Source organism: Pundamilia nyererei, unplaced genomic scaffold, assembly GCF_000239375.1.
Source record: "Pundamilia nyererei isolate P.nyererei 1_Seehausen unplaced genomic scaffold, PunNye1.0 scaffold00028, whole genome shotgun sequence".
NCBI lineage: Eukaryota > Metazoa > Chordata > Actinopteri > Cichliformes > Cichlidae > Pundamilia > Pundamilia nyererei.
In genome coordinates this window covers 2,644,460-2,668,870 of record NW_005187429.1, presented here as the reverse complement: position 1 = coordinate 2,668,870, position 24,411 = coordinate 2,644,460, and the positions used below count along the sequence as shown (strand labels likewise).

Sequence of the window (24,411 nt, the reverse complement as noted above, 5' to 3'; positions counted from 1 at the left end):
AATGCCCAAGGCGAAGCGGTCAAAAGTCTGGCTGTACTTCACAGCAAAATATGCAAACTCAGCAGCAACAAGTGCTTTAAGCTGATACTGTGATACTGTCAAAGGCGGTAACACCAAGAATCCGATTAAACAGCTGGCGACGCATAGCGTTTTTTTAAAAAGCCGAGAAATGCGCCGCATTTGATAGCTTGCTGCGAGACCTCACACCGAGCACGTCGGGTGGGTTGCCAGTTATTGGACCCGGAGCAACATCCCCCAAAAACCCGAAGAATAGAGTCCTGGCCCCTAGCCCTGCCAGTGTAGCAGAAATGATGATGGATGATGATGCGCAGCAGCCGTTCTTCTCTGCGTGAGTAGCTTCATGTTGTTCGTGTGTAATTTACGTTGAGTAGGCTAACCACGTTATTACATTAATGCATGTAAGGTGAACTAGCAAACATCATCATAGCTACATGCGGCTGTCTTCTTGTTTAATGGCAGATACTCCCTTCACCCTGGCCAAAAAGGCTAAAATGACCAAAGAAAAAGTGGAAAACAGTTAAACATGAGAGGTTTTTGGACAAAGTTTGTTTTTTCCATTGATTAAGCACTGCTTCCAGCCAAGAGTGATACCATATATGCCCCATAGCTGCAGAAAAGGCTAACATTGTTATCTTTTTACAAAAAAACAGCTGAACATGAGAGGTTTTTGGACAAAGTTTGTGTTCTCCATTCTTTAAGCACCGGCACCGTTTCAAAAGTACCGATTTGGCACCGGTATCGGATAAAACCTAAACGATACCCATCCCTACAGGTGAGCACTCAAAGCATTTTCTGTGGCAAGTCTCAATTAACCAGTCATACACTTATATTGATACAGCCTAGGTGCTTTGCACTTATGCTCAAACTGCCATCCATCCATTTTCTACTGCTTATCCAGGTTTGGCTGTGAGGGCACAAGTCTCTTCCTGATCACCAAGGGGTATACGGAGTCATTCACAGGCCAGCCGAGCGATAAAATCACTCCAGCAAGTCCTGGGTGTGCCCCAGGGCCTCCTCCTGGTAGGTCTTGTTTCGGGCATGTCCCAGTCAGATGCCCGGAGCACCTCAACTAGCTCGTTTTAATGTAGAGTAGCAGTGACTCTACTCAGAGTCCCTCTTGAATGACTGAGCTCTTCATCGGTGGAGAGCCAGATTCTCCTGGGCTTGGAGCTGAAGTGAAATAAGATTTAATCACACCTACACCATCAAGTGTAATAGAAATGTGCCGATAATGCTAAACGCATGACAGGGTATACTTTACACATTCACCTAGCAAAAGATCCCTGGTTTAGGGATCTTTGGGGATGCGTCAGGAAAGGTGTCCGGCATAAAAAAAGCATAAGGAGCCCCTTCATATATTTCTCTTTATTGCCAGTGATGGGTTGAGTCATCTCAGCTGAGTCTTTTCCCTACGCTCTCCCCTGCTGATGCTGAAAGGCAGGCAGGCAGCACTCCTTGGTCGCAGCACAACAGCCCAACCGCCCAACCGCTGGGATCTACCATTTCCGTTGGTGTGCCTCCTGTCGCAGTCGCTCCCCTCCTACACACATAACACACAACCACAACACAAATAACTACACACCGCCGGCCCCCTCTGGAGAGATCAATTTCACAGGATCGCACAGCGAGCTCCGGTTCCCAGGCGCTGCTCACGCGGTCTGCAGACCCAGACGGTTTCTTCACACAGCCTGACTCCTGACCCTCCATCATTACGGGGGGTCAGAGGACCAGCAACCCCTCGCTGCAGCAGGAGAAGGCGGGGGGGGCTCTGCTCCATTGCTCCATCCAAACACTGCCAACATACAGGAGGGGGCCCATTTAGTTCTCTCGCTTTCTCATCCCGGGGTCAAATGTCAAACGTTAAAACATGTTTCGACTGTTCGAGCTTGTTATCGAATTAGCGAGTAGAAATGAGTGATTAGAAGTCTGTGTGCATTAGGAGTGTGTGCGAGTGTGTGTGTGAAATGTGTGAAAGCCAGTGTTGTTCACTGCCTCACATTTCAACATACCTTCATGTCAGCCACATCAGGGGATGAGATCTTAGTCATATCCAGCCACAAACAATCAACTTCTCAGGCTACTCCCGACTTCTGTCACATGCTAGCAGCCTGTCCTTTCTCTGATCTCAGCTGTCATTCTTGTACGTATTCCTATAATATATATAGCTACCACAGTGTATGAAATGTCAAAACAGGTCAAGATTAACTGTCTGCCAAGGGCACAGGGCCCGTTTGAAAGTGTGACCGGGTCAAACTCAAAGCGAATAATCACCTCAGGCCGAGATGAAAGTTAAATAACTGCCTTTGTTCTCTTCGACTTTCTTTCTCACTGTCTCCTCTCACAGTGACCACCCACCAGGAGTTTCACTGATTCCAGACATGAGTCACACCCAACCCCCCCCCCAAGAAAAAAAACCCAGCTACTCCACTTCCCATTTTGTCTCCAGATTAAAGTCACACAGCGCCGATTGTGACCAGCAGGTACTTTTTGATTTGACTTGACAGGATGCAACAAATGGGAGTCAAATATACGGAGTTCTTCATCCCACCCACCTGTTGAATTTAGATATCAAATGTTCCAGACTGAGGATTAGAGCACCAGCTAGAACATCAGAGAGCTGCAGATGAAGGGGTGTGTTCAGGTTGTCTGTGTTTCCTGAGCAAAAAAACTTGATCCTTGTAACATATGTCCACTAGCTCCCGATCTGAGGCAGGTGCCTTCACATTCAAGCTCTCCGGGAGCTCTTTCTAAAACAGAACAAACTCACTACTTGAGTCAAGTGAATATCCTACATGTTTTCTATTTCTTAGAAGAATTGTTGCTGTATTTGTACTTTTCCAACAATTGCACTAACAATAAGACCAATCCTCCTATCATGACTATGAGGAAAGTTTCAACTTGGAATTTCGTGCTTCCATTTCTTCTTGTACATTTCCAGCTATTCCTTCTTCCGCCTTCATTTTTCAGATTCACTGGAAGAGAGGAACACCACCAGCAACTCGTTCTTGCTGTAAAAATGAGAACAACACCACATACAAGTTTAAAAGCGTAGAGTACATAGACTTAATGCACAAATATCAATCACTTACTAGGAGGATAAGGAAACAAAAATACATGTTTAGAATCATCTGTGAAATCTCACTTTTACACTTTGTACTCCGCTTGCAGACATCAGTATATAATACCTGAACTTCGGCCTGTCTTGAATTCTCTGTTTGGCTGTAATAGGAACGATGATGGGCTGCGTGGGAAGTGTGGTGGGTTAGTGGATATGTGTATGTCACTGACTCTCCGGCTGCGTTGTCACTGCTATGCTCTTCATGTGAGTCCACCCCATGCTAATGTCTATGTATGTAAATGTTGGTGCATATTCACTAACATCAAGTATGTATTTATTTACAGCTGAAAAAAGCCCCCAACCACTGCACTTAGGTGAGTATGAGTAGAAAGTTTTCCGGAAACAAACGCACCACAATATTTTAATATATTGTTGTTGTTGTTTTCTTAAAATACTTGGATAAAAATCACGGACTGCTTAAAGTCTAGAACCCATGAACAACATCAAATGCTGTGTTTCCCCTTTGAGATGCTCTGCTAGACTTTTACTGAAGCCACCTTCAGCTTGTTTGGCTTCAGTTTTGTCCTCAGTAAATCTACTGGACTGAGATCAGGTGGCTGACATGACTTTTTGCAGACTTTGGCTGAATCTGAGCACAGAGTACAGTTCTGTACTCTTCAGAGTTCCTCCAGCAACTTCTATATCCAATACCATAACACTGCCTCCACCATGTTTGACAGATGATGTGGTTTGCTTCGCTTCCTGAGCTGCTTCTCCCCTTCGACATATTTTTCTCTTCCATCATTCTGGTACAAGTTCATCTTGGTTTCATCTGTCCAAATGTTTTCTTCATGCTCTTTTGGATGTTTGTAGACTTTGACAATGATACATCTACCTCCTTGAGTGTGTGCTTGACTTGGTGAGACGTTGCGAAGCTGTTTTCTCTCAAACATGGAAAAAGATTCTGTCATCTTCCACTTTAGTTGTCTTCTGTGGTCTTCGAGGCCTCTCGGTGTTGCTTAGCTGGCCTCTTCGTTCATTCTTTTGAGGAATGAACCAGAATGTTAAGTTGGCCACTCCTAAAGCTTTTGCTATCATGCTGCTATTTTCAGCCTAATGATAGCCTCCCTCACTTGCATCGACATGACTTTGGACCTCAAACTGAGTATTCAGGGAAACAAAAAAAACAGATAAAAAAAGTCAACTACCCAGCTGCTTTTGTTCAGTCAACCTGAACCCCATAATAATCATGTGATTTAAAATCTACTGAATCAAAGCTACAAAAAATTATATTTTAATGTCCAAAACCTCCTGGAACTAAGCGCATAAATAAGGTAATAATATAAATAAATGATGCTGCACAGCAATGCTCAATATGTTGCTCTACGAGTGGTGCTCTACATCTGAAACAAGTGTTTATTCAGATTGAGAGAAAATCAATCTTATGGACCTCAAGAACAATTTTTAAGAATTAGGAAATTTTCTGTTTTTCTCTCCTTCTGTGTGTTTCGGTTTCTGTGTGTGTGACAGAGAGAGTGTGGGAGGCCCTCCAACGCTTCCCATGGGGAAGCAAGACAGTGATGAGTGTCAGTGGGTCAACTTTGACACATCCTTCACTTCCTCAATCCGCACACACGCTGACTGATGTGTTGTGCGTTGCGGAAAGGGGAGAAGAATACGAGTCAAGAGGGGTGAACGAGAGGGCCCGTCAACAAAACTCACAGGGCAACTAACAATGATTGACACGCACAAACAATGCGACCACGTTCAAACCCCCACCCTCCTGAAAGACAATGCCAGGGTTTCGCACACACTCACACAGCCCTCACCCCTGCCTTACAAACAGCCCACCCTCTTAAAGACACTCACATTCATTAACAATGTCTCTCTCGCTCTCACCCCCTGTCTCGCTAAGGGACAATAGTCGGGTGTCATACATGTCTGGAGCAGAATTAGCCGTTGCTTCCTCTCCCTGTCAGGAGAAACAAAGTTAGCCTTCCTCAGAGCTCCGCGCAGCTCTATTTATAAACAATAACAAGGCTCACCCTCTGCAGGGCTTCACCAGAGAGCAGCTCCACGCATTGTTTCGAGCGGATGAACATCTGTCTGTGGCTAATGTGCAGACGCCGCAGATCCTCAGCTCTGAGTCAGTGAGGGGCACACCTTCAGAAACAGTTTTACCTAGAAGTCCTGCAGGTTAATGCGTTTAGAGCTCCACTTTTTTGGATGCTTGAGCTCCATTTAGAATTATGAATGTATAAAGTTTGCAGTTGTCATCTGTTGAAGGTTTCTCTGGCACACATAAAGTTTGGGTTTAAGGCTCCTGTAAGCCTTTCTTGTAGACAGCACAGACACCGAGGTGTTCTCATACTGCTCTCCAGGCTGCTTTGAGGATGTGTCACACGTCTACAGAAAGGCTTATTCTTCTTTTCCCAAAGTCCGGCCAAGTTCCTTTCCTGATTTATTTCAATTTAATTTCCTTTATATAATTTTAAAGATAAATTATAGAGATGTGGGTAGCGACTGACTTTTTTTCCCCACAGTCTCAGATTCAGCATGCAATCTTGCTGTGCAGCACATGTGCAGCTGTGACACAACCTTACATCCCGCGGACCACAGCAGACCCTCGTGTACTTGCGAATGAGGAAAGACTAACACTGGCATTTAATTTGTAAGCAGGATTTTGTGACATCACAAATGGAAGTCAGTCATAGTCGAGTACGCAGCTTACACAAACTTCTGATTCAGAACAGCACCGTGCATCCAGCAGTTTAACTTGTAAAGGAAATATTGTTTCTAAAATGAATTTGCTTTCAAAAATGTTTGTACGGTGCAAAAAAATGATGTTTTTCAGACATTTTCTGAAATAATAAATCTTTTGCATTTTTGTTTTACTTTTTGTGTCTAATTTCATTTTTTGTCCAGCTCCATTCCTGACATTAGACTAGAATTATTTCATTCCCATTTTGAACAAAGGCCTCAGTCACATCGGTCTTTAGACATTTCAACAACCGTCTGGCAACCCTTTGCCACTGGGTAGAAAATATGTATTCACTGACAGTTTGGGAGATTGATTTTCAGAGCCCCAGTCAGGCAGACCTCAAGCCCAGCCAGTGAAATTGTGTATTTCACAAATGGGTTATAAGCGGTTGCTGGAAGTTGCTGGCAGGATAGTGTGAAACTGGTATACGGTGCCACACCTAAAGCTTTGAGATTGATTTAGTTGCTAGCAGGTTGCTGGAGCAATCTGATAGCAACCAAAGCAATCACTGAGAGGTTTTTGGTGACGCACCTTCTGTGTGACTAATTTCACTGAGCCACAGCCAGTTCCCGTCCATAACTTGGTTGGGTAATGGCAGGAGGTCTCTAGGAGGAGCACGTTTAAAAAATAAACAGTGAAGTTCATTAGGTAGCAACAGTTTTATACAGAAATTCATTCTGATGACTCGAGCTGACTCCAAGGACGCAGCCTTAGTTGAGGGATTGCTTCCTCTCAGTAAAGTTACATTGTATGTGTATCTTTTAACATTTTTATTTATTTCATTTTAAGGCTTTAAATATGTTTTCAGCACTTCCAGTGAATCAAGTCAAGACAACCAGTAATCCTGCGAGAACAATCGCTCCTCTGTTTCTTCTCAGGACCTTCCCACTCATGAAGCTTATTTTAGGGCTTTATAAACGCAGGGATGGGATGAGATAGAGAAGACGTAAAGATTAAATTATTAGCCACCAGCTGAGTGAGTCAGGATTTTATTTTTATTCTTTTTCCCAAAAGGAGAAGATGATGAGCAGCTTGAAATTAAATTAAGAAGTGATGATTTGTTGCGGCTTTATGATTTAAAGGAGATTCTTATTTTATATTTTCGTAAATTCCTCAAACCCTCGTGAGATTTCTTTGTAATCTCAGTTTGTCCCTTTTCGAATAGCACGACTGTTTCATACTCAACCTTGTTAATTAATTGTGTTTATGACTTTTGTGCGCATTAATATAATTAGTGGGAAACAGACCTCACCTTCACCGTTGCATCTGCTGGCAAAGTTCGAGCAGAACATCGGGAAGACTTTAGCACATTAACAGTTTTTCGTGACTTTGTTTTGTTAAGGAGTAACCGAGAGTTCCTGAATGCGAGTTCAGCATCGTTCATCAAAGTCAGTCTGTCAGCGCTGCAGTCCTGCTTGATTTACGCTCCCAGCCACATAAGCTCTGTTCAGGAAGTCACATCTAAATAAACCAATACAACTAAAAACCCGATGACATGTGGACCATTGTATAAATATCTACAGCCAAAGTAGCGTAATGCAGAAAATACAGGCGGCATGCAGCACCGAGCTGAATTTGTTGGTGAAATCTCCCTTTAAAACAACTTCAAAGCCCGAATGTGCACAAATACTTCAAACATTTCCTTCTGGTAAGACAGTCTAGACTCAATTTATGTCTGCACTGATTATATGTAATTGCAGCCCAAAAAAAGAGGGAAAAAAACCCTTGTGGCTTACTAATAAACTGGAATTCAAAACCCTTTATGATTGTACAGTAGAAGACAGCAGAGGACGTGGAATCAAGAAGTTAATTTCTAAATCAGTGCTTTAACGTTTCACATTTTGAACTGAGCTCACACCACGTGCATCAATATTCGCCGTTTGAGAGGATTTGGCAGCTCTGCAGCATTTGCAGAGACCAAATGACTGTCTGAGGGAGAGGACATGCAAAGCGGGGCTATCATTGGAGAAAAGGAGGAAAATATGTGAAAACAGGAAATTAGACATGAAATGAGAAAAGAAGCGAATACGAGACAGAAAGGGCATCGGAGGTGAGCCGTCACCGAGTCCTGGGCCTGAGTATCATTCGATTTGGTGGCCTGATCCGCGGCGGGAGAAGAGGAGGGCGGCTGTGGGGAAGGGGGGGAGGAGGGGTGGATTTGATGATGTGGTGTTACGGGCCCTCACCTTCAAAGGGCGGCCTCTGAAAGGCCCTACTAATCACAACATGTGATGAGACCGGTAGAACAAAGACAGCCGGGCAGAAAATAACAGCGTGGGAACTCTGGGTGAACTTGAAATACAACAAGAGGGCTCACACCCCCCGCCTCCACCTCCTCCTCCCTCCACGCTCAATACACAAACACACACACACAAAGTCAGAAACTAATGTGGACGCACACCTGTGTTTATTGTGACAAAAGCTTCAGGTTGCATGCACTCGGAACGTGTGTGAACGCAACTCGCTCGCCCACTCCCAACACACACACTCACACAGGCACCAGCTCACCGCTGATCAGCTCAGCAAAAGGTTGTACCTTGTGTGTGTGTGTGTGTGCTGATATAAGCGTAGCCTTGTACAACAACAATAAGATGAAAACAGCCCTAAGTGCTTCCTCTCATTCATATAAACCAAACAAGGCAGGCCTTCTCTCTGAGATGACTATTACGCCTCGGGTTGCCTTCGGCTCCCACTGATAAGGATCTCCATATTACCCTGAGTGCGTGTGTGTGTGTCTGTGCGTGTGTGTGTGTCTGTGCAGGCATGCTCCTAATGACTGATTTTTCTGTTGCTCTTTATTAGCGTAAGATTAAAACGACAATCCCACAGCCCCTCGGAGAATGAGTGGAGGTGCACTACGATCTTATATATCACAATAAATGTTTAAAAAGTCTGATGAATTGAGGTTTTATGTTTCCTCATTACATCCTCACAGAGCACATTTCCTCGCTTTATTCATAGCCCTTCATTGTTGCTGCCTGGTGCAGATATTTTGCAGGATGCATTAAATGAAACTGCCTTCAGTGACAATTTTGGCTTCTCTTTTTTTTAACGCGAGCCGGGATAAAAATGTCAGTTTGCCACCAGTTTGTTCCCATAATTCCAGCTGTACCTCTGCGGTGACATCACACACAGGAGTCTTTGAGGATTATCTTATAAATGCAGTGAAACATAAACATTACATCATCGTGTTTAAAGTGAGCAAACTGGGCAGTGGGAGTGTGCTTTTTCATAATTTAGTATTTTTATTCTTTTATTCTTTATTATTTAATTTTACATCAGGTTGTTCTTTGTTTACTCTGTTAATTATAGGTGAGCTTTTATTAAATGTAATACGGCTTACTCAGAAATGATCAAAGGCACTGCAACTTTTTTTTTTAAACAAATAGCTCTTTTGTGATTCGCCTGTTTTGGTCGACAGATTTATTTTAAGTTTTTTGCTGAATGCAAAATAAACTTAGTTCTTTTCTGTTTCTCTGCTGTAACTCTTATGTCACCAGACTTCGATGTCACAGCAGACTCATTTTGTAAAATACTGAGAAAAAATACTCATTAAATAAATTGAGCCCCATCTTTGATAACCATTATATTACTGGATCATTATCAGGCCTCAGAAACATTAATAGCTGAGGAGTTTAACACTATACCAGGCAGGTTAGACCTAATGTAAACTGAGGTGGTGTCATTTTATTAATGCCCTTTACAGACTATTAGAAAGAGGTGTTAAATGTGAACAACAATAAAACCGTGGAGTAAAATTTGGCTTTAATATGTTCCTCAAATGAAATGAAATAGAAGTGAAAAGCCACTGCAGCCTATGACAGAGATGATTACTTATATACTGTTAATGATTCAGGCGTTTTTCATGTCTATCACTGTGCACTATTCTTTAAAACACCGCACTGTTGTTTAAATATGCCGCAGACCGGTCCCTGCAGGAGACCGTCGCCTGAGGGGCTCCAGCTCCATATGCATTACATGAGTGCTGCACGCATATACAAACACACAGCAGCAGCTCTTGTCAAATTATTTGGGGAGTGTGACCATTATAGGAGCCATCAGTCGTGCGCTGGTGATGATATGGAAACTCCTGGGAGAGCGGACAAACCGCTTTGATTGCATTACGGGCCTCTCGCTGACTGCTCTCACAAGCCCTTGAAGTGCCCACGGAGTCTTTACCGTGCATGAGGTCTCTCTGTGGGGTAAGATTAGACTTGGTGGCTTCCTCTGGTTGCGGCAGCGCTCCCTGTCTCTCCTCCCGGGCTGAGTTAGTATTGGATTACAGGTTCACACGCTCGCTCGCAGACCGCCCGTCGCCCCGACCAATTGCTCCATTCATTCCAGCGCTGGAGCCGGCCGTCGGCCTCTGATTGGTTATCAGCGCCGGTTAGGGAACTTTCCCACGGCCAGCGCGTGCTGACAGCCGGCCAGCCACTCCTCATCACCACCGGGGACACACACGGGGGAGGAGGGGGCGGACTCGCGGGAGCAGGGTGGTTGGGGGCGGGGGTGGACAGTCATGGACCGAAAGTCCATTGGACCGATGTCAAAGTTTCTCCAAAGATCCTCCGTGTTTGGGAAGATCAGTCACTCTGAAATTGAGGGGAAAAAACAAAATCCCAAATCACGCCGTGAAACCTGTTTTTCTTTAAAAACCCAGCTGTGATTTCAGAAAAAAGACGCCGAATGAAAAGAAAAAAGCATGAAAGTATTTAAGAAGGGGAACATAAAGTGGTAACAAAGGCTGTCTGTGGTCTTAAAGAAAAATATTATTAAATCGATTCAACAGGAACAACGTGTGTTAATGGACATCAGTGTAACAAACATATTAAATGTAAAGATTATAACTAAATTGCTGATTTCCATCTGTGGTCCCGGGGCAGGTCGGCCCAAATCTTCAATATTTAGCAGACTGAACTGTTCTGCGATATAAAATATATCCCAAACATGCACTATGAAAAATATCTGAACCTTTTTATGTTGTCAGTCACGTCTGTTTAATTTATAGCCTATATAGCACACTTAAACAACAGACGTTCACAGGCACATTTACATCACTAAACTTCAAAAATTAATTAAATAAATAAAATTTTTAAAATACATAAAAGGTTTAAAGTTTTGTTTATTGTGAAAAGTAAAAGTCGCAGTCATGGTCATTGAAATGTACTCATAATTTGCAAACGCTCATAAGTCATGACCCACCGCTCTTTTTTACATAAGCTTCCGTTACAGGTGAAAAGTATTGAAGGTTTTTCAGGGCATCGAAACAGCCTCAGAGTGGGAGATCTTAACTCTCCCCCAGCCCTCAAAGCGCACGAAGACGTGCTTGGGCTAACTGCTGTCTCTCAAACCCGAGACAGCTTTGTGATTGGCTGATTTGGCGCGGGTCACCGCCCCCGTTGCCCGACAGCACCGTTGAAATGACACCGTGGGAAAGCTGAGCGCTTCAAACAGAGGCGCTCCGGGCAAACCTGGGCAGAAGCGAGTTTGGCTCACAAAGCTGACGCACTGAAGGAACTACTGCGCACGAATCAAAATGAAGAGGAATCACGATTTTAGCTCCTCGGACAGCGAGCTGGATGAAACTATTGAAGTGGAGAAGGAGAGCGCAGATGAGAATGGGTAAGTCATTTGGCCCTGAAGTGTTTCCTTCCTCTGAAGTGGTTCAAGTTTGTGAATATCTCTGTAAAACTTTACTGTGCGGATATTGACCAAACCTCCCCGTTCCACCTTCTTTCAGGAATATGAGCTCCCCTCTCGGCTCCATGTCTCCCTCAACATCCACCCAGGTGCAGGCGAGGAAAAGGCGTCGAGGAGTAAGTGAATTTATCTTTCTTGACCTTGTTTGTCACCAAATGTCACATTTAGCAGGTCTCATCTCTAATCTTTAATGATCTTTTCTCAGATTATTGAGAAGCGACGCCGTGACAGAATCAATAACAGCCTCAGCGAGCTCCGCAGGCTGGTTCCCAGCGCCTACGAGAAACAAGTACGCGAAGTCTCCCAGCCTAATGAGCAGTTAACAGTCAGGAAAGCTCACTGTTTACCTAAAATCTGTTGGATTGTTAAAATCTTATCTTTTCTATTTTCTTTCCTCCCTGAAGGGTTCAGCCAAGCTGGAGAAAGCAGAGATTTTGCAGATGACTGTTGATCATCTGAAGATGCTTCATGCTGCTGGAGGCAAAGGTACACTTATTAATTTTAAATATGTTTAAATGAGACACACATAGCTGGTCTGACCAGATCAGCAGTGGAAGTAGTCTCTTTTTGTGTTGATTGATATGTCGTTATCCCAAAAGCAAAGGCTCAATGGTTCATAACGGTTTCTTTTTTAAAGTTCAGAGGAGTTGGCGGTTATAGAATCTAATTTACTGTCTTCTTCAGGTTACTTTGACGCCCACGCCCTCGCGATGGACTACCGTGGTTTGGGTTTCAGGGAGTGCCTGGCTGAGACGGCTCGTTATCTGAGCATAATCGAAGGCTTGGACAGCGCAGACCCTCTGCGGATCCGTCTAGTCTCTCACCTCAACAACTACGCCAGTCAGCGTGAGGCTCACTCCGGCCTGAGTCACCTGGCGTGGGGTTCTGCTTTCGGATCCCCCGCTGCCCACCTCACACACCCCCTCCTCCTCCAGCACCAACAGGGTGCACCGCTGGCGCCTCTACCCCGCAGCACCACCAGCAGCCCACAAACTCCTCTGTCATCCACCTCCAATTCATCGCCGTCCTCCTCCTCGCCGTCATCCTCCGCGCTGGTTGCAGAGACTCACATCCCGGGCAGGCGCAGCGGCAGCGTCACCCCACACTCCGATCAAGGTCCGATCAGGATTCCCTCCACCACTGCCGCTCCCACCACCGTCCTGCATCCTGCTCTGGTCCCCTCGTCGGCCTCCAAGCTCTCCCCTCCACTCCTCTCCTCTCTCTCGGCGTTCCCCTTCACCTTCAGCACCTTCCCCCTCATCTCACCCACTACTGCCATCAGCCCCCCGACCCAGAACTCCGGCGTGGCCAAACCCTACAGACCCTGGGGTATGGAGATAGGAGCTTTCTGACTAAAATGAAAACTCAATCTGCGTACAGACTCGACTCACTTCCCAGCTGAGCTGGACTCAAGGACTCAAATTCTTTATTTTCCTGCTAAGAAAGTGCTATTTTTTTCTATGATGGTGATGATGATGATGATGACATCCCACAGAGGATATACCTAGTTATAGTTGTTTGTTTTTTTTAATCATCTGTAATGGGTTTTTTTTTGTTGTTGTTGTTCTTTGTATAGAAGAGAAGAAAAAATCAGTGACGAGGGAGACCGTGACTAAAAAGCAACAAGTGTGATTTACTATGTTGATTGATCTCTGTTCCTGCCCACCCCTTTTAGAAGTTTCACCCACTGTAGTCAGTCTATCAGGAATGGCTTTTCCAGATGGTCAAGCAGCCTGTCGAGTTCCTGGGTGAAAGGGGGGGGGGACACTTTCACCCTGGAACTCGGGTGTTGGTACCACAGTTACAGGGGATTGAGAGTCACCCCCTATTTACAACATTTTATGGGGTGGAATAACCAAAACCAGGTGCTCGTCTGACTGATAGTGGGAGCAGATGTCAGCTACCAGCTTGGTTAAAACAAAGCTAAATGTGATTTACCCACAGCCTCCAGTGTTCATGTAAAGCGTTGTTATTTAAACTCGCTTCCCTCAACTTAAACTTCCTCTCTACAGTAAATCCTGTCCTTAACAATCAACTGATTAACAGCTTTTTAACAGCTATAGCAAAGTTCCTGCTTCTTCCTAATGTAAAAGATGTTAGGCTGTTTTTTTTCTTCTTATCACCTAGTCTCAAAAGTTTTTTTGCATCAGCGTTTAGAGTCAGAAGTTACCAACAGGAAGCTCATCTCCGTCTGTAAGAACAGTTGTAGTAAATAAAAAGTAAATAACATCATTACATTTCCAAAGCCTGTAGACAGATTTCTAAATGCAATTGCTTTATTTCCAGGTGATGTTTTGGTGTCTCCTAGCAAACCTCACTGTGACTGTGTGCATTTCATGGTTGTACAAAACACAAGCAAGCGCTGACAAATCAGATTTGCCTGCTTTTCAAAGGTCTTGCTGGTGGTAACGACAAGTTCCTTGCAATAAAAAAAGAGTTCTGATAAATCACCTGCGTATTTGTTCAAGTGTGCTGGGATTTTATTCATTGCGGTGTGAATGTGCTTTGGTGTGGTATGGTACGTGTGTTTGCTTGTTGATGCCTCCAGTTGTTTGTGTGTGTGTGTGCAGTACATGGCGACGCCTGGTATCAGATGAGGCTGCTTGTTTCTCTCAGCAGTCCTCTGTGTGTGCACAGGAAACCATTAACAAGGAGGGGATATCCTGGACAATAGCAGCCTGCCTGGCCCCATGTGCTCCGTGGGAACTAGAGGAGGGAAAAAGGAGGGAGGAAAGGTTGGAAGAGGATGAAGGAGGAAAGTAAGGAGGGATGGAGTATTGGGTAGCAGATGAAGAGAAAAGGGCGAAGAAAGCAATGGGAGGGGTGGCAGAGTCAAAGGAGAGAGGGAGCAGGAACCTGTGAGAAAGGAAGTGTGCATCAAAGGTTTTTGTCTCTTTGCCATCATTTCAGCTTGCACCAGCTGCACCTTCTGTTCTCAGCACAGTGGCCCAAATAGTCGGCCCGGTCGCCTGCGTAACTCTGACTCTTTTATTTCTTTGCTGTCGCCTCTCTCCGCTTCTGTCTAGTCATCCTCCTTTCATTTCCTGATGATGATGCAGAGCCAGGTAGTGATGTAAGCCTCTCTGTGCAGCCGAAAGGCAAGATCAGTGAAGTGGAGCGAAGACAGCTTGTCTTTTGTCGCCCTCAACTGGTCATAAGTGGTGCTTCAAGTCGTCGCGGGCAAAGGATGTTTTGTTAATCACAGCAAAATGGGAATATTTCACAAGGAAAAGGACTGAAAGAAGTTAAGGAAACCTATTATGCGTAATGAAATCTTATATTTTTTAGGTTAAAGCAATACCGCAAAAATGCACATTATTCTAATAGCATTAGAATGTTTTCTGTTATATTAATCCACTGAAAAAGTACATTTTCAAAGTTTATTTTAAAAATGTTTTAGAGCAGATAATAGTACAAACAGATAAGAGTATAAACACGCTCTATAGATGTAATGGAAATGCACAGGCATTTATGCTGTACTTCTATGTCTCCATATAATCTTGATGAGCGTTTTAAAAAGCTGGTCATGTATAATAAACAAGTTGGAACCATACAACTCAAATTAAAGCCTCGTAAACTGCCCTTCTACTTGTCATAGCAGGAAAAGCTAATGTGCAAATACGGCCTTCATTATTCTCACTTTCCTTTTATAACTGGGGCTGATGTCAGATTTTCACTTTATGCTTTTTTGTGATCAAATAACAACGTTAACTCAAAATCTGCAGACAGTTATTAAAAAAACAAAAGGCTCTCAATCAAATTCATCATTAGAGGCCGTGATTTTTTCTTTCTTCATGATTTTATGTGTAGTTAGGTACCATCTAATCTGTAATGTTTTATCTATGTTTATGACTTTGTGTCTCTTTTTCTTTGGTGTTTGTGTAAAACAGCTGACTGCAGCACTATGCCCATAACAAATGCCAGAGAAGTTACTTTAGTAGCCTTAAACTGGTTCAGGTATTGATCTCTCACCCCAACCAGTCGGGCAGATGGCCGCCCCTCCCTGAGTCTGGATCTGCCCAAGGTTTCTTCCTGTTAAAAGGGAGTTTTTCCTTCCCACTGTCGCCAAAGTGCTTGCTCATAGGGGTCATTTGATTGTTGGATTTTTCTCTGTATGTATTATTGTAGGGTCTACCTTACAATATAAAGCTGTTCTCTGATTCGCTCACACAAATGCTACGTTTTGCAGAACAAATAAATACATGATAAATGTTAAAATAATACATAGGTAGAGTCAGTAAAAATCAGTATTTTTTGTTACTTATTTATATCTAAATATTTAAAATAAAATCAACAATAATTTTAAAAAGTATATAAAACAAAACACAGCATTTTGATAACCTCATGGCATTTATTTCCTGCACAGCTGTATTCATTTTTCACTGATATCTTGTATTCACGATGAGAGAGTCAGACGACTTCTCCAGTCTCAGTGGGGTTAATGGTCTGCCTCGTGCTCCATGTACCACTCTTTCACAGTCTGAGCCCGATGAATCCTGACGCTGTCACCTTGCAATATCCTCACTGCATGAAGGAAGAAAAACTACACTGATGGAAGAATCTATTTTTTTTTAATGCTGAATCTGGAGTGGACTAACTGAAGCAACCCAAGCTTATAAGCCTGCCCCACAGGCTTGTACTGGGGGCACTAAGCACGATGGGTGCACCACTTTATCCACCTCTCTTTTTACCCTCATACACTCATCAGGAACAGAATTCATCTGAGAACACGACCTTTTTCCTTCAACATCCAGTCCCATCTTCATTCTCCCTACCAAATTAAAGCATGTTTTTTTCCCAGTTTGCCTCAATGATAAGTGGTTTTCTTAAATCTAAAAGCTGTTTAGTCCCAATCCCCTGAGTTCCCTTTGCACTTAGCATGTGGGTATCCTCTAACACACTTCTGTCCTTCCACATTTTCATAATGCATTGTACAGTTCTTTAGCAGTTTCAGCAGTCTCCTTAGTAGTTTTCTTTGCTTGATGCTGGTTAATATTTAGCACCTTCTGGTTTAAGAAATGAGAAACTAATTGCTGCATCGGTTAGGGTTAAATAACCTGTTGGCAGCCGAAACAGGTTAATCATTGCAGTAATTATCCAGTGGAAGGCTCATACCTGTTTGCTTAGTTAAATCCAGGTGGTGATTGTTGTACAGTCCAAAGAGTTATTGAAGCTGAATAATTCACCTACAGACGTGTTTATCCACGCATTGTTCTGACCTGACATTTTGTTTCAGTTACATAAAGAAAATAGTCCACTGGAAACACAAGCGTGCAGGAAAGAAGTCAGTCTGAGAGCCGGTTTCATTCACTGAACCCCAAATCTTTATTAACCACTGCTTGCTCACAAAGATATATGTGGAGAGGGGGAAACACACAAATGGATAGAGGAGACAAAGAGAGAGAGTGAGAGAGGCAGGTAGGAGAGTCGCTGTCTGTGCTGAACTTCTGACTGTAATGGTGTTTATTTATATTTAACCGGATCAATATCATATGGCACAAGGGTTGGTTTATCTACCCGCCGTTTCTGAAATACACACACACTTGCACACACACACACTCACACACATTTATGGGTCAACTGTGCGTGCGTGACCAACAGGGTTCAACCTCAGGCTTCAACACCCCTGGTTACAAACCATTCGGATACTTTATCACACTCATATACACCTTTACAGATGGAAATACTGTGTTCATGAATCGCTGCTGCAGTGATACCTGTCTTTATGGCTTAGAAGTCTTTCTTGTGCTGACCTTACAGTGGCATTTAAAGTGTCTCGGAGTGAAGTGCGATGGTTCCCAGTAGGTGATGGCGATGTCGCGGACTACTCTAGCCTTTGTGAAATGGAGAAAAATGGGATTTATTTTCTTTTTTTCTCCAAATTAAGCTTCACAGTAGCAGGTTTTATTATTATTATTTTGTTTTTGCACTTCAGCATTCTCAGGATGCACTTTGTCCCCAGTGGTGTCGTACGTTACAGTAACATGTGATTTAAATGTGACTGGAAGCCTGTTTTCAGAGGAATATAAGAGGCCCGCCATTTGTCAGGGATGAGCTTTCCGGTGCCAGATGGACAGAAATTAGCACGCTCTGCCTGAGCTCTGTGGTTGCCTGTGTGGAGAGCATGTGAGTGAGTGCTTTTACAGTAGATATATATATATGTTGTATGTGGAGAGATGAAGAGTTTGCAGACGGAAGGAAGAAGGATGAGGATGGGCTCATTAAATGCTAAAGTGGCCTCCTGTGGTACAGTCACTACCCTACCTCACAGGAGTGGATGTGCGACGACGGCTTGCGGTCCTCACATGAACGCAAAACTGTCCCCCTTTGCCCTCTGTCAGCTTTCCTGCACTTGCTCCTCACTAATTGAATACTGGCATAAACCGGATGGATCTAATTTTGCCTCGCAGATCTGCTGGGTCAGATGAGTAAGCGGCCACTTGCAGGGGCGAAGGGAACTGAGCCAGGATGCGGGCCGTGTGAGGACGCAAGCAGTCACCGCCAACCATCAGCTAGCTGGCAAACTCACAACAAACACCTAAGCCTGTAATCACACAAGAGAAATCTAAAAAAGAAAACATTCTCAGGCTGAAATGAACAAAAAAAAGTAAACATGAAAATGAACAAATTATTACATCCATATATGCAAGGAGAAGAAACTTATATATAAAAATGGCACACTGCAATCAATACTTTTGCTGCTTGTATCGTACTGTATATAACAAAAAAAGGAAGTATTTACAAAAACCACTGTCACTTGTCAATTTGATTTTTTTTTTCTTTTCCTCTCATTTGAAACGGAGCGAAAACATTCTTTTTTTTGGGAAGAGTGGACAGGATACATTGATCTTTCTTTTGTTTTTAATCATTTTTGCATTTTTCCCACCCCCAACTCCATTTGAAGCTCCCGCTGTGTCGGGGTGGCACCTCAGGCTGTGGTGGTTTGTACTAGTGTAGGGGGGAGTATGGCGGTGGGGGTGGAGAGGTGGGGAAATGTGGGATACGGGTGGGGAAAGGAGCGGGGTGGGGCGTTCCTCAGGGCTGGGGAAGGCGGTGGAGGGTGTGGAGGTGGGACATGGAACCAGTTGGGGTTTCTCACGCTGTCAGTGCTTCTCTCAATTCCTTGTTCCTGCGCACCTCCTGTGCATGCTTCTCCTAGAAAAAACATGAACACACACATTGAGGATGTCACGTTTTTCTCTGCTGCCAGCCGTTTCCTGACATTTTTTCCCCCTTGTTCACAGCAACAGTTTCCCTATGCTGACCCTTCGACTTCATTTCCCCTCTTGCTATATTTACCAGCCGTGACAGCACGGCTTGTATTGTTTTCCTCTTTCGAGTCCATGTATGTGTGTGCGAATGTGTGTTTGTGCAGTAAAATCTATTTCCAGACCTACTGCCCAAAGGCAATTTTGAGTTTAAATGTCATTCTGTCTTTTGCTAATGATAACTTGATAAATGTGCAAGACTTTTCAAAATGATGGTGGAGAACACGAGTACTGAATAAGCAACTAACTCCCAGCTGGTGGTGACTGTCCTTAGCTTGCTAATCAAGCTAGCCTTAGCTAGATCGGCCAAGTATGACCTCAGTCACACAGAAAAAGAAAAAGAAAAAAAAAAGGTATTCAGTATCAGGTTTGCTAGAGGTGTCACGAGCAAAGAGGGTGCTGCACCATAACCCCACCCATGTGACTGCTTTGACTGCTAACAGATTGCCTGTAGTCTGCATGGAAGACACTGATTGCAAACGCCTGCTAGTGCTAATGAAACTTGAAAAAGTGCGACGTTGTGTCCTGCCACTCCAACCAATATTTTACAAAAAGTGGTGTTATCTTTGTTAGAGACGTGCTTTACTGCTGCTTAACAAGTATTTGGCAAGTGTTTTCAGACAAATTGGCATCTTCCATGCAACGATGGGCAACTGCAGCAATCTGCTAGCGGCCAAGGCAATCACAAAGAGGTTTTGCTGGGACGCCATGTACCTGTCTATGAAACAATTTCACATAGTAACAGCAATTAAGCTCCTGCATCGACGCCCCAACTGATTGGGTAATAACTTTTCCTTAGCAACCACTGGTTACAGCAACTGCCAACAAGCATTTCCAACCAGTCGGGGAACACACATTTTTTCTTAGCAACTGGTGGTTGTCAAGCAGTTCCCAACTGGTCTCTAGGCCTGTGTGGGTGGGGTTAATGATAAGCTTTGGCCCTTCAGAAAATACAACATGGCAGAGGCTGTTGAAGCTTCAGACCAGTGGGTGATGTGACAGTAGCTACGTGTATCTTTTGTATACTGAGTAATGGGGGCTGATCGTGATCAGCTAACAAGCATTCATTAGCCTAGCTTAATAATATGGTTCCTATTTATTCTTGTCTTTATGAACATGAGAATATTATCCAGTACTTCAGCTCTAAAACACATTTGTCTTTACTGGTTTGTTTCATTGTCAGATTCATAACTGTAATAAAACATTGATGGTAATTATGTCACTGTGTGTAACGGCAGAGTCACTTTCAGTTTGTTCAGCTGTTTGTTTTGGACTCTTATAGCAAAGACAAATGTTATTACGTTTTCATAGTGCGAATCAGAAAATAGAAGATACTACTTTGACTTAGTGATAGATTTATGAATACAAGCACAACACAAGGTAGCTTTTCTTTAAGATTTCTCAGCTTTTCTGAGGTCACACCGTCAATATTTTGTCTGGGGATTTTGTAGTTGGAGCAACACAACGAGAATGACCGTTTCTTATTCACACTGACATCAGTATGTATTATACACGATATGAAGTAACAACTAAAATATTTATTTGCCTGTTTGCAAAGTCTCACAGTGACATAATTTTATTATTAGCCGGATAATAAGGAGAATAATTTTCAGATGGGACTCTCTCCGCTCCTCACCTTCTCCTGCAGGCGCTCCATCATGGCGGCCAGGTAAGCCATCCGGTTCTCCTCGATTTGCTCCATCTTCATCTGGAGCTTCTCTTCAGCCATGCGGCTGAAGTTGCTGTTTTCCTCCATGGCCTTCATCAGCACGTCGCGCTCATGCTCCCGCTTCTCAGCCAAGGTCTGAAGCACATGCGCCTCCTGGCACTGGAGGAGGAAGAGGAGAAGGAGAAAGAAGAGAGAAGATGTCTTCCTAAATTTGTTCTTAAATGTGATTTACTGAAATCTGACCACTCATTGATTTATGTCTCTGAGAGTGAGTCAGAGATGGTGCAACAGATGCAGATGTTTAAACGATCTAGGAAAAGGTCTTTCCTCACCGGCTTAATTTTTTAAAAAACTATAATGAATTATTTACTATGTATTATAATTTATATAGTACACTGTGTGTTTTCCTGACAGTATTGGGTAGTCGGAGTTAAAAAAAAAATCAGTGATATTGATTGGTTGATTGATTTGGTGCTGGTTTGTTGGATTCGTCAGGTGCTGGACTCACTCTATTGACATTCGAATCAATGGGATGCAGGAATTAGCCGATGTCAGCCTCGATTTTTCATGACAGGGTTGAGGGTGCAGCAGCCAATGTGATGCACATTTATGTGAAATTAGATTTCAAGGGAAGCCAACCGATTATAACATCATAGCAGCAATATTTTGTAAGCTCGAAGATGATTTTGTGCTTTTGTTTGGCATTATTTTGTTTTCTTACACTTGATGTTTTTGTGTCTCTGTGGGGGGAAGATCCTTACCCGTCTTCGGTCCTCAGCTGCCTCCAGCTTCTTTTGGATATCCTCCAGGGAAATGTCCCTCTTTGGGGGACTGGTGATGCAGTGGGCCACTTCAGATACAGGGGAGGTCGGCTTCAGGATGACCTCAAAGGCCTGGCCTGAGGCGCGCTTGTTAATGGGCTTTATGTCCATATCTGCATGCGTGTGCAACAAAAACGAACAAAAGAAAGACAATTCTCACTTTTCTCTGCCTTTCTTTCTTCCTTCAGGTGCTTTTGGATAAAACAGGAGGCTTATATCCACCCTACCTTCATAGTCGCCCATGATATTTTTGCGGCTCTCGGGATACAGACAGGAGCAGATGAGCGAGAGAACTGAAATCTCCTTCATCTTCTCTTTGTAAGCTGCGGATACAAATGTGAAATATTACTTCTGCTTACTTTGCTGTCGTGCACACTAAGGGCCGCGCCTCTAACATGCACACAGGCAAAATATTAACCCAGTAACACAGAAAAAAGATGAAACATCTGTAACCTACTTCTACTTCCACGGGAGGTCTTTGATGTAAATATTAACATTTTTGGAGGGATAATTATTCATCAAGACGTCCAAAAGGAAGTCTCATCAAAGGATGTCTGCTGCAGCTGAACTGCTCAGGGTTTTGCAGACATTTTGAGGCTTTTGTTTCCACTGAGGGGAGCATGACGGATGTGTCCTTACTTGACCTAATTTCCCCAACAGTCAAGATGCTTCCATCCCCACAGGATTCTCCACACATCATTAGCTATGCATTTATTTCGGCCTATTATTTATTAACGCCGGCAGACCAACGCCCTTGTGCTCCACAGCTTTTCTGTAGGTAATCAGCGATTAGTTGCATGGTTTTCAGGTAATTTTAGAAGCCAGATAATCTTTGGGTTTTTTATCTTCTTAGACTGTGGCTTATGGATAGAGGAGGCTAACAGCTACTGGTTTAGCTTATCAGCATAGCACAGCAGTATGGCTGTCCATCCCATGGTCCATTTACAGTCCAAAAACTTAATAACATTGAAGTGAAGCTGGCAGCAATTCATAGTTGCTGTGTTTGGCAACCTACGCCCCTGCAGGGAGGAACAAATACTCCGAAGGGCAGACAGTATGAAAAGAACAACCTTGTGTAACCTTGTTCTTTTTTCTTTTTTTTTATTCTTGTGTTTTTGGCACCTACTCCTTTGTAATTTGTGCTTTAAGTTCAGCAGCAGTCCCAGCAGAGAGAAGGCAAAAGTATCTGCAACACGCTGCAGGTTGTGAAATATTCTGCGTTTGCACATCTGTCAAGGTGCACTGCCTCATGGGGCAGATTTGCATGCCAACTGTCATTGTATGGCATAATCCATCACCCAGAGCACAAGGCCTTCAGGGCTGAAATGTGGCACATTGATTCATGATTTGCAGAAGGCCACAGTACCAACGTCTGAAATTAGATTTACTGGGAAAGAGCTTCTCTGTGGTGGGGTACAGTGTGATTAATACAAGCCGCTTCTTTTCTCTCATTCCCTTCTCACTCTCTCACTCTCACTCCCTGCGTCTCACTTTCTGCCCTGCAGACGGGCAGACGCCACCGTAATGTGATAAACTCTCAGATGTAGCTCTTGCTATTCTCCGATGGCCTTGTTAGCCCCTTCCCTGAGGAGGAAGAGGGAAAGAGTAAGAGCACAGCAGGAGGGAGGCTGATAAAAAAAACAAGAATTATTGGAAGAAAGGAGAGAGAGAGAATAGGAATGAAGATGAAAGAAACAGAAAAGAGTGCAATTTCTATGAGATGAAAGGAGAGAGAGAGTGAAAAGGGGTGAGAGGGGGAGAAAACACTCGAGTGGTGAGGTGTAGCCCTGCAATGGTGCCAACGCCTTTCTGACTTAAACTGAAATCACAGACGGAAGGATTATCAGCTCCCTCCACCGCTGACTGCCCTCAGGACAGCTAAATGGAAGGAGCCAAGTCAGGTGGATGCCACTTAAACTCATAATTACTGGACTGCACCATTTCTGCTGATGGGGTGGGGGAGGGTGTCACTGGCTCATTACGGGGCTGTGTATATGTCAAGGCCCAGCAGCCATGTTCTCGTACGTACAACTCCACTTGACAGCTAAAGACTCAGACAGTTAACAATTCAGTGGAGCAGATAATTTGGGTTAATGGAGCAGATCAGTAGATATTCCTCTTTACTGGTTGCTGAGTCTGGGCGGGTCCTTTTTTTTTCCTGTGGATCTACAGTTTCTGCAGTTCTGGCTGCAACTAATGATTTTTTCATAATCTGTTAATTCGATGGTGATTTTCTTGACAAATTGGTTAATCACTGAAGTCTCTAGTTAAGAGGAGCTTGTTAGGTATCTCATTTTAGCTGGAAAAAAGCAGCATATCACATAAAAAAGGAGACTTTATCTGCATTGATGGACGAGTGGATAAATTCGCCCATGATTGCAGCTCTATCCTGGTTATTAATAAAGGTGCAAACACTTTTTTTTGCTTTTCTATGACTGTTAAATTAAATTGATTCTCTTAAGAAGAACCGCTTGCTGTGAACTGAAACAGCTCTCCATGTCTGAAACCCACATTTCCCCCCCCCTTTCATTTCCATAATCAAAAATATATGAGAGTCACTATTATGTAGAAACATTAAAGTGCTACTGTATTCCTCCTGAGAGAATTCCTTCTGTAAGCAGTGTAATAATATGGTCATTCCCAGAGGATCACAAACATTAAAATGGCTAGCTACGGCGTTCCAAACAAAGGTTTCTGGCAGAGCTTCAGGCGTGCTGAAGCGATATATGTCAGTTTAAGATGAGATGAAGTAATTTCAGACGGGGACATCAACACTTTACTGCTCCCACTCCAATCCATCAGGCTGGTTCCAACCAGTCAGAGCTGCTCCTCCCGTCCCACAACCACAGACACAGCCATCAAACTGCACTTCCTCTTCCAATCCATCAGCCGAAAGAGTGCAGATCATCAATATCCACACTACCTCCACCCCCGCAAGCATCCCTCTTCCCCAGCACCTTCTGCATCCCCAAGCCTCCGTCTCATCTGTCGCTGGTGCACTCTCCCTCTCACTCTCTTTCTCTATTTTTTCACCCACGCTCCCAGCATCTCCTCAGAGAGAGTGCGTTGCCACAAACCGCCACACCCCTATTTGGTATTTTTCCTGGAGCCTC

The 24,411-nt window shown here is 43.7% G+C and overlaps 2 protein-coding genes across 2 annotated transcripts in view; one reads left to right on the top strand and one right to left on the bottom strand.

The window, feature by feature from the left end:
- The first annotated feature begins 11,271 nt into the window (after window positions 1-11,271).
- Window positions 11,272-13,990, top strand: hey1 (hes-related family bHLH transcription factor with YRPW motif 1). The gene is made up of 5 exons (XM_005728449.1): window positions 11,272-11,462; window positions 11,581-11,656; window positions 11,746-11,829; window positions 11,945-12,026; window positions 12,225-13,990. Exons 1-5 carry the CDS (start codon window positions 11,377-11,379, stop codon window positions 12,890-12,892), a joined length of 996 nt encoding a protein of 331 aa, XP_005728506.1. The 5' UTR covers window positions 11,272-11,376; the 3' UTR covers window positions 12,893-13,990.
- Window positions 13,991-16,841: 2,851 nt separating this feature from the next.
- The window catches only part of stmn2b (stathmin 2b), a 10,897-nt gene continuing 3,327 nt past the window's right edge, over window positions 16,842-24,411 (bottom strand). The window contains exons 2-5 of the mRNA XM_005728448.1: window positions 21,526-21,621; window positions 21,239-21,411; window positions 20,445-20,636; window positions 16,842-18,695 (exon numbers count right to left, since the gene is read on the bottom strand). Coding sequence (XP_005728505.1) covers window positions 18,636-18,695; window positions 20,445-20,636; window positions 21,239-21,411; window positions 21,526-21,621 — 521 coding nt within the window. The 3' untranslated portion in view covers window positions 16,842-18,635. The remainder of the gene's footprint in view (window positions 18,696-20,444; window positions 20,637-21,238; window positions 21,412-21,525; window positions 21,622-24,411) is intronic.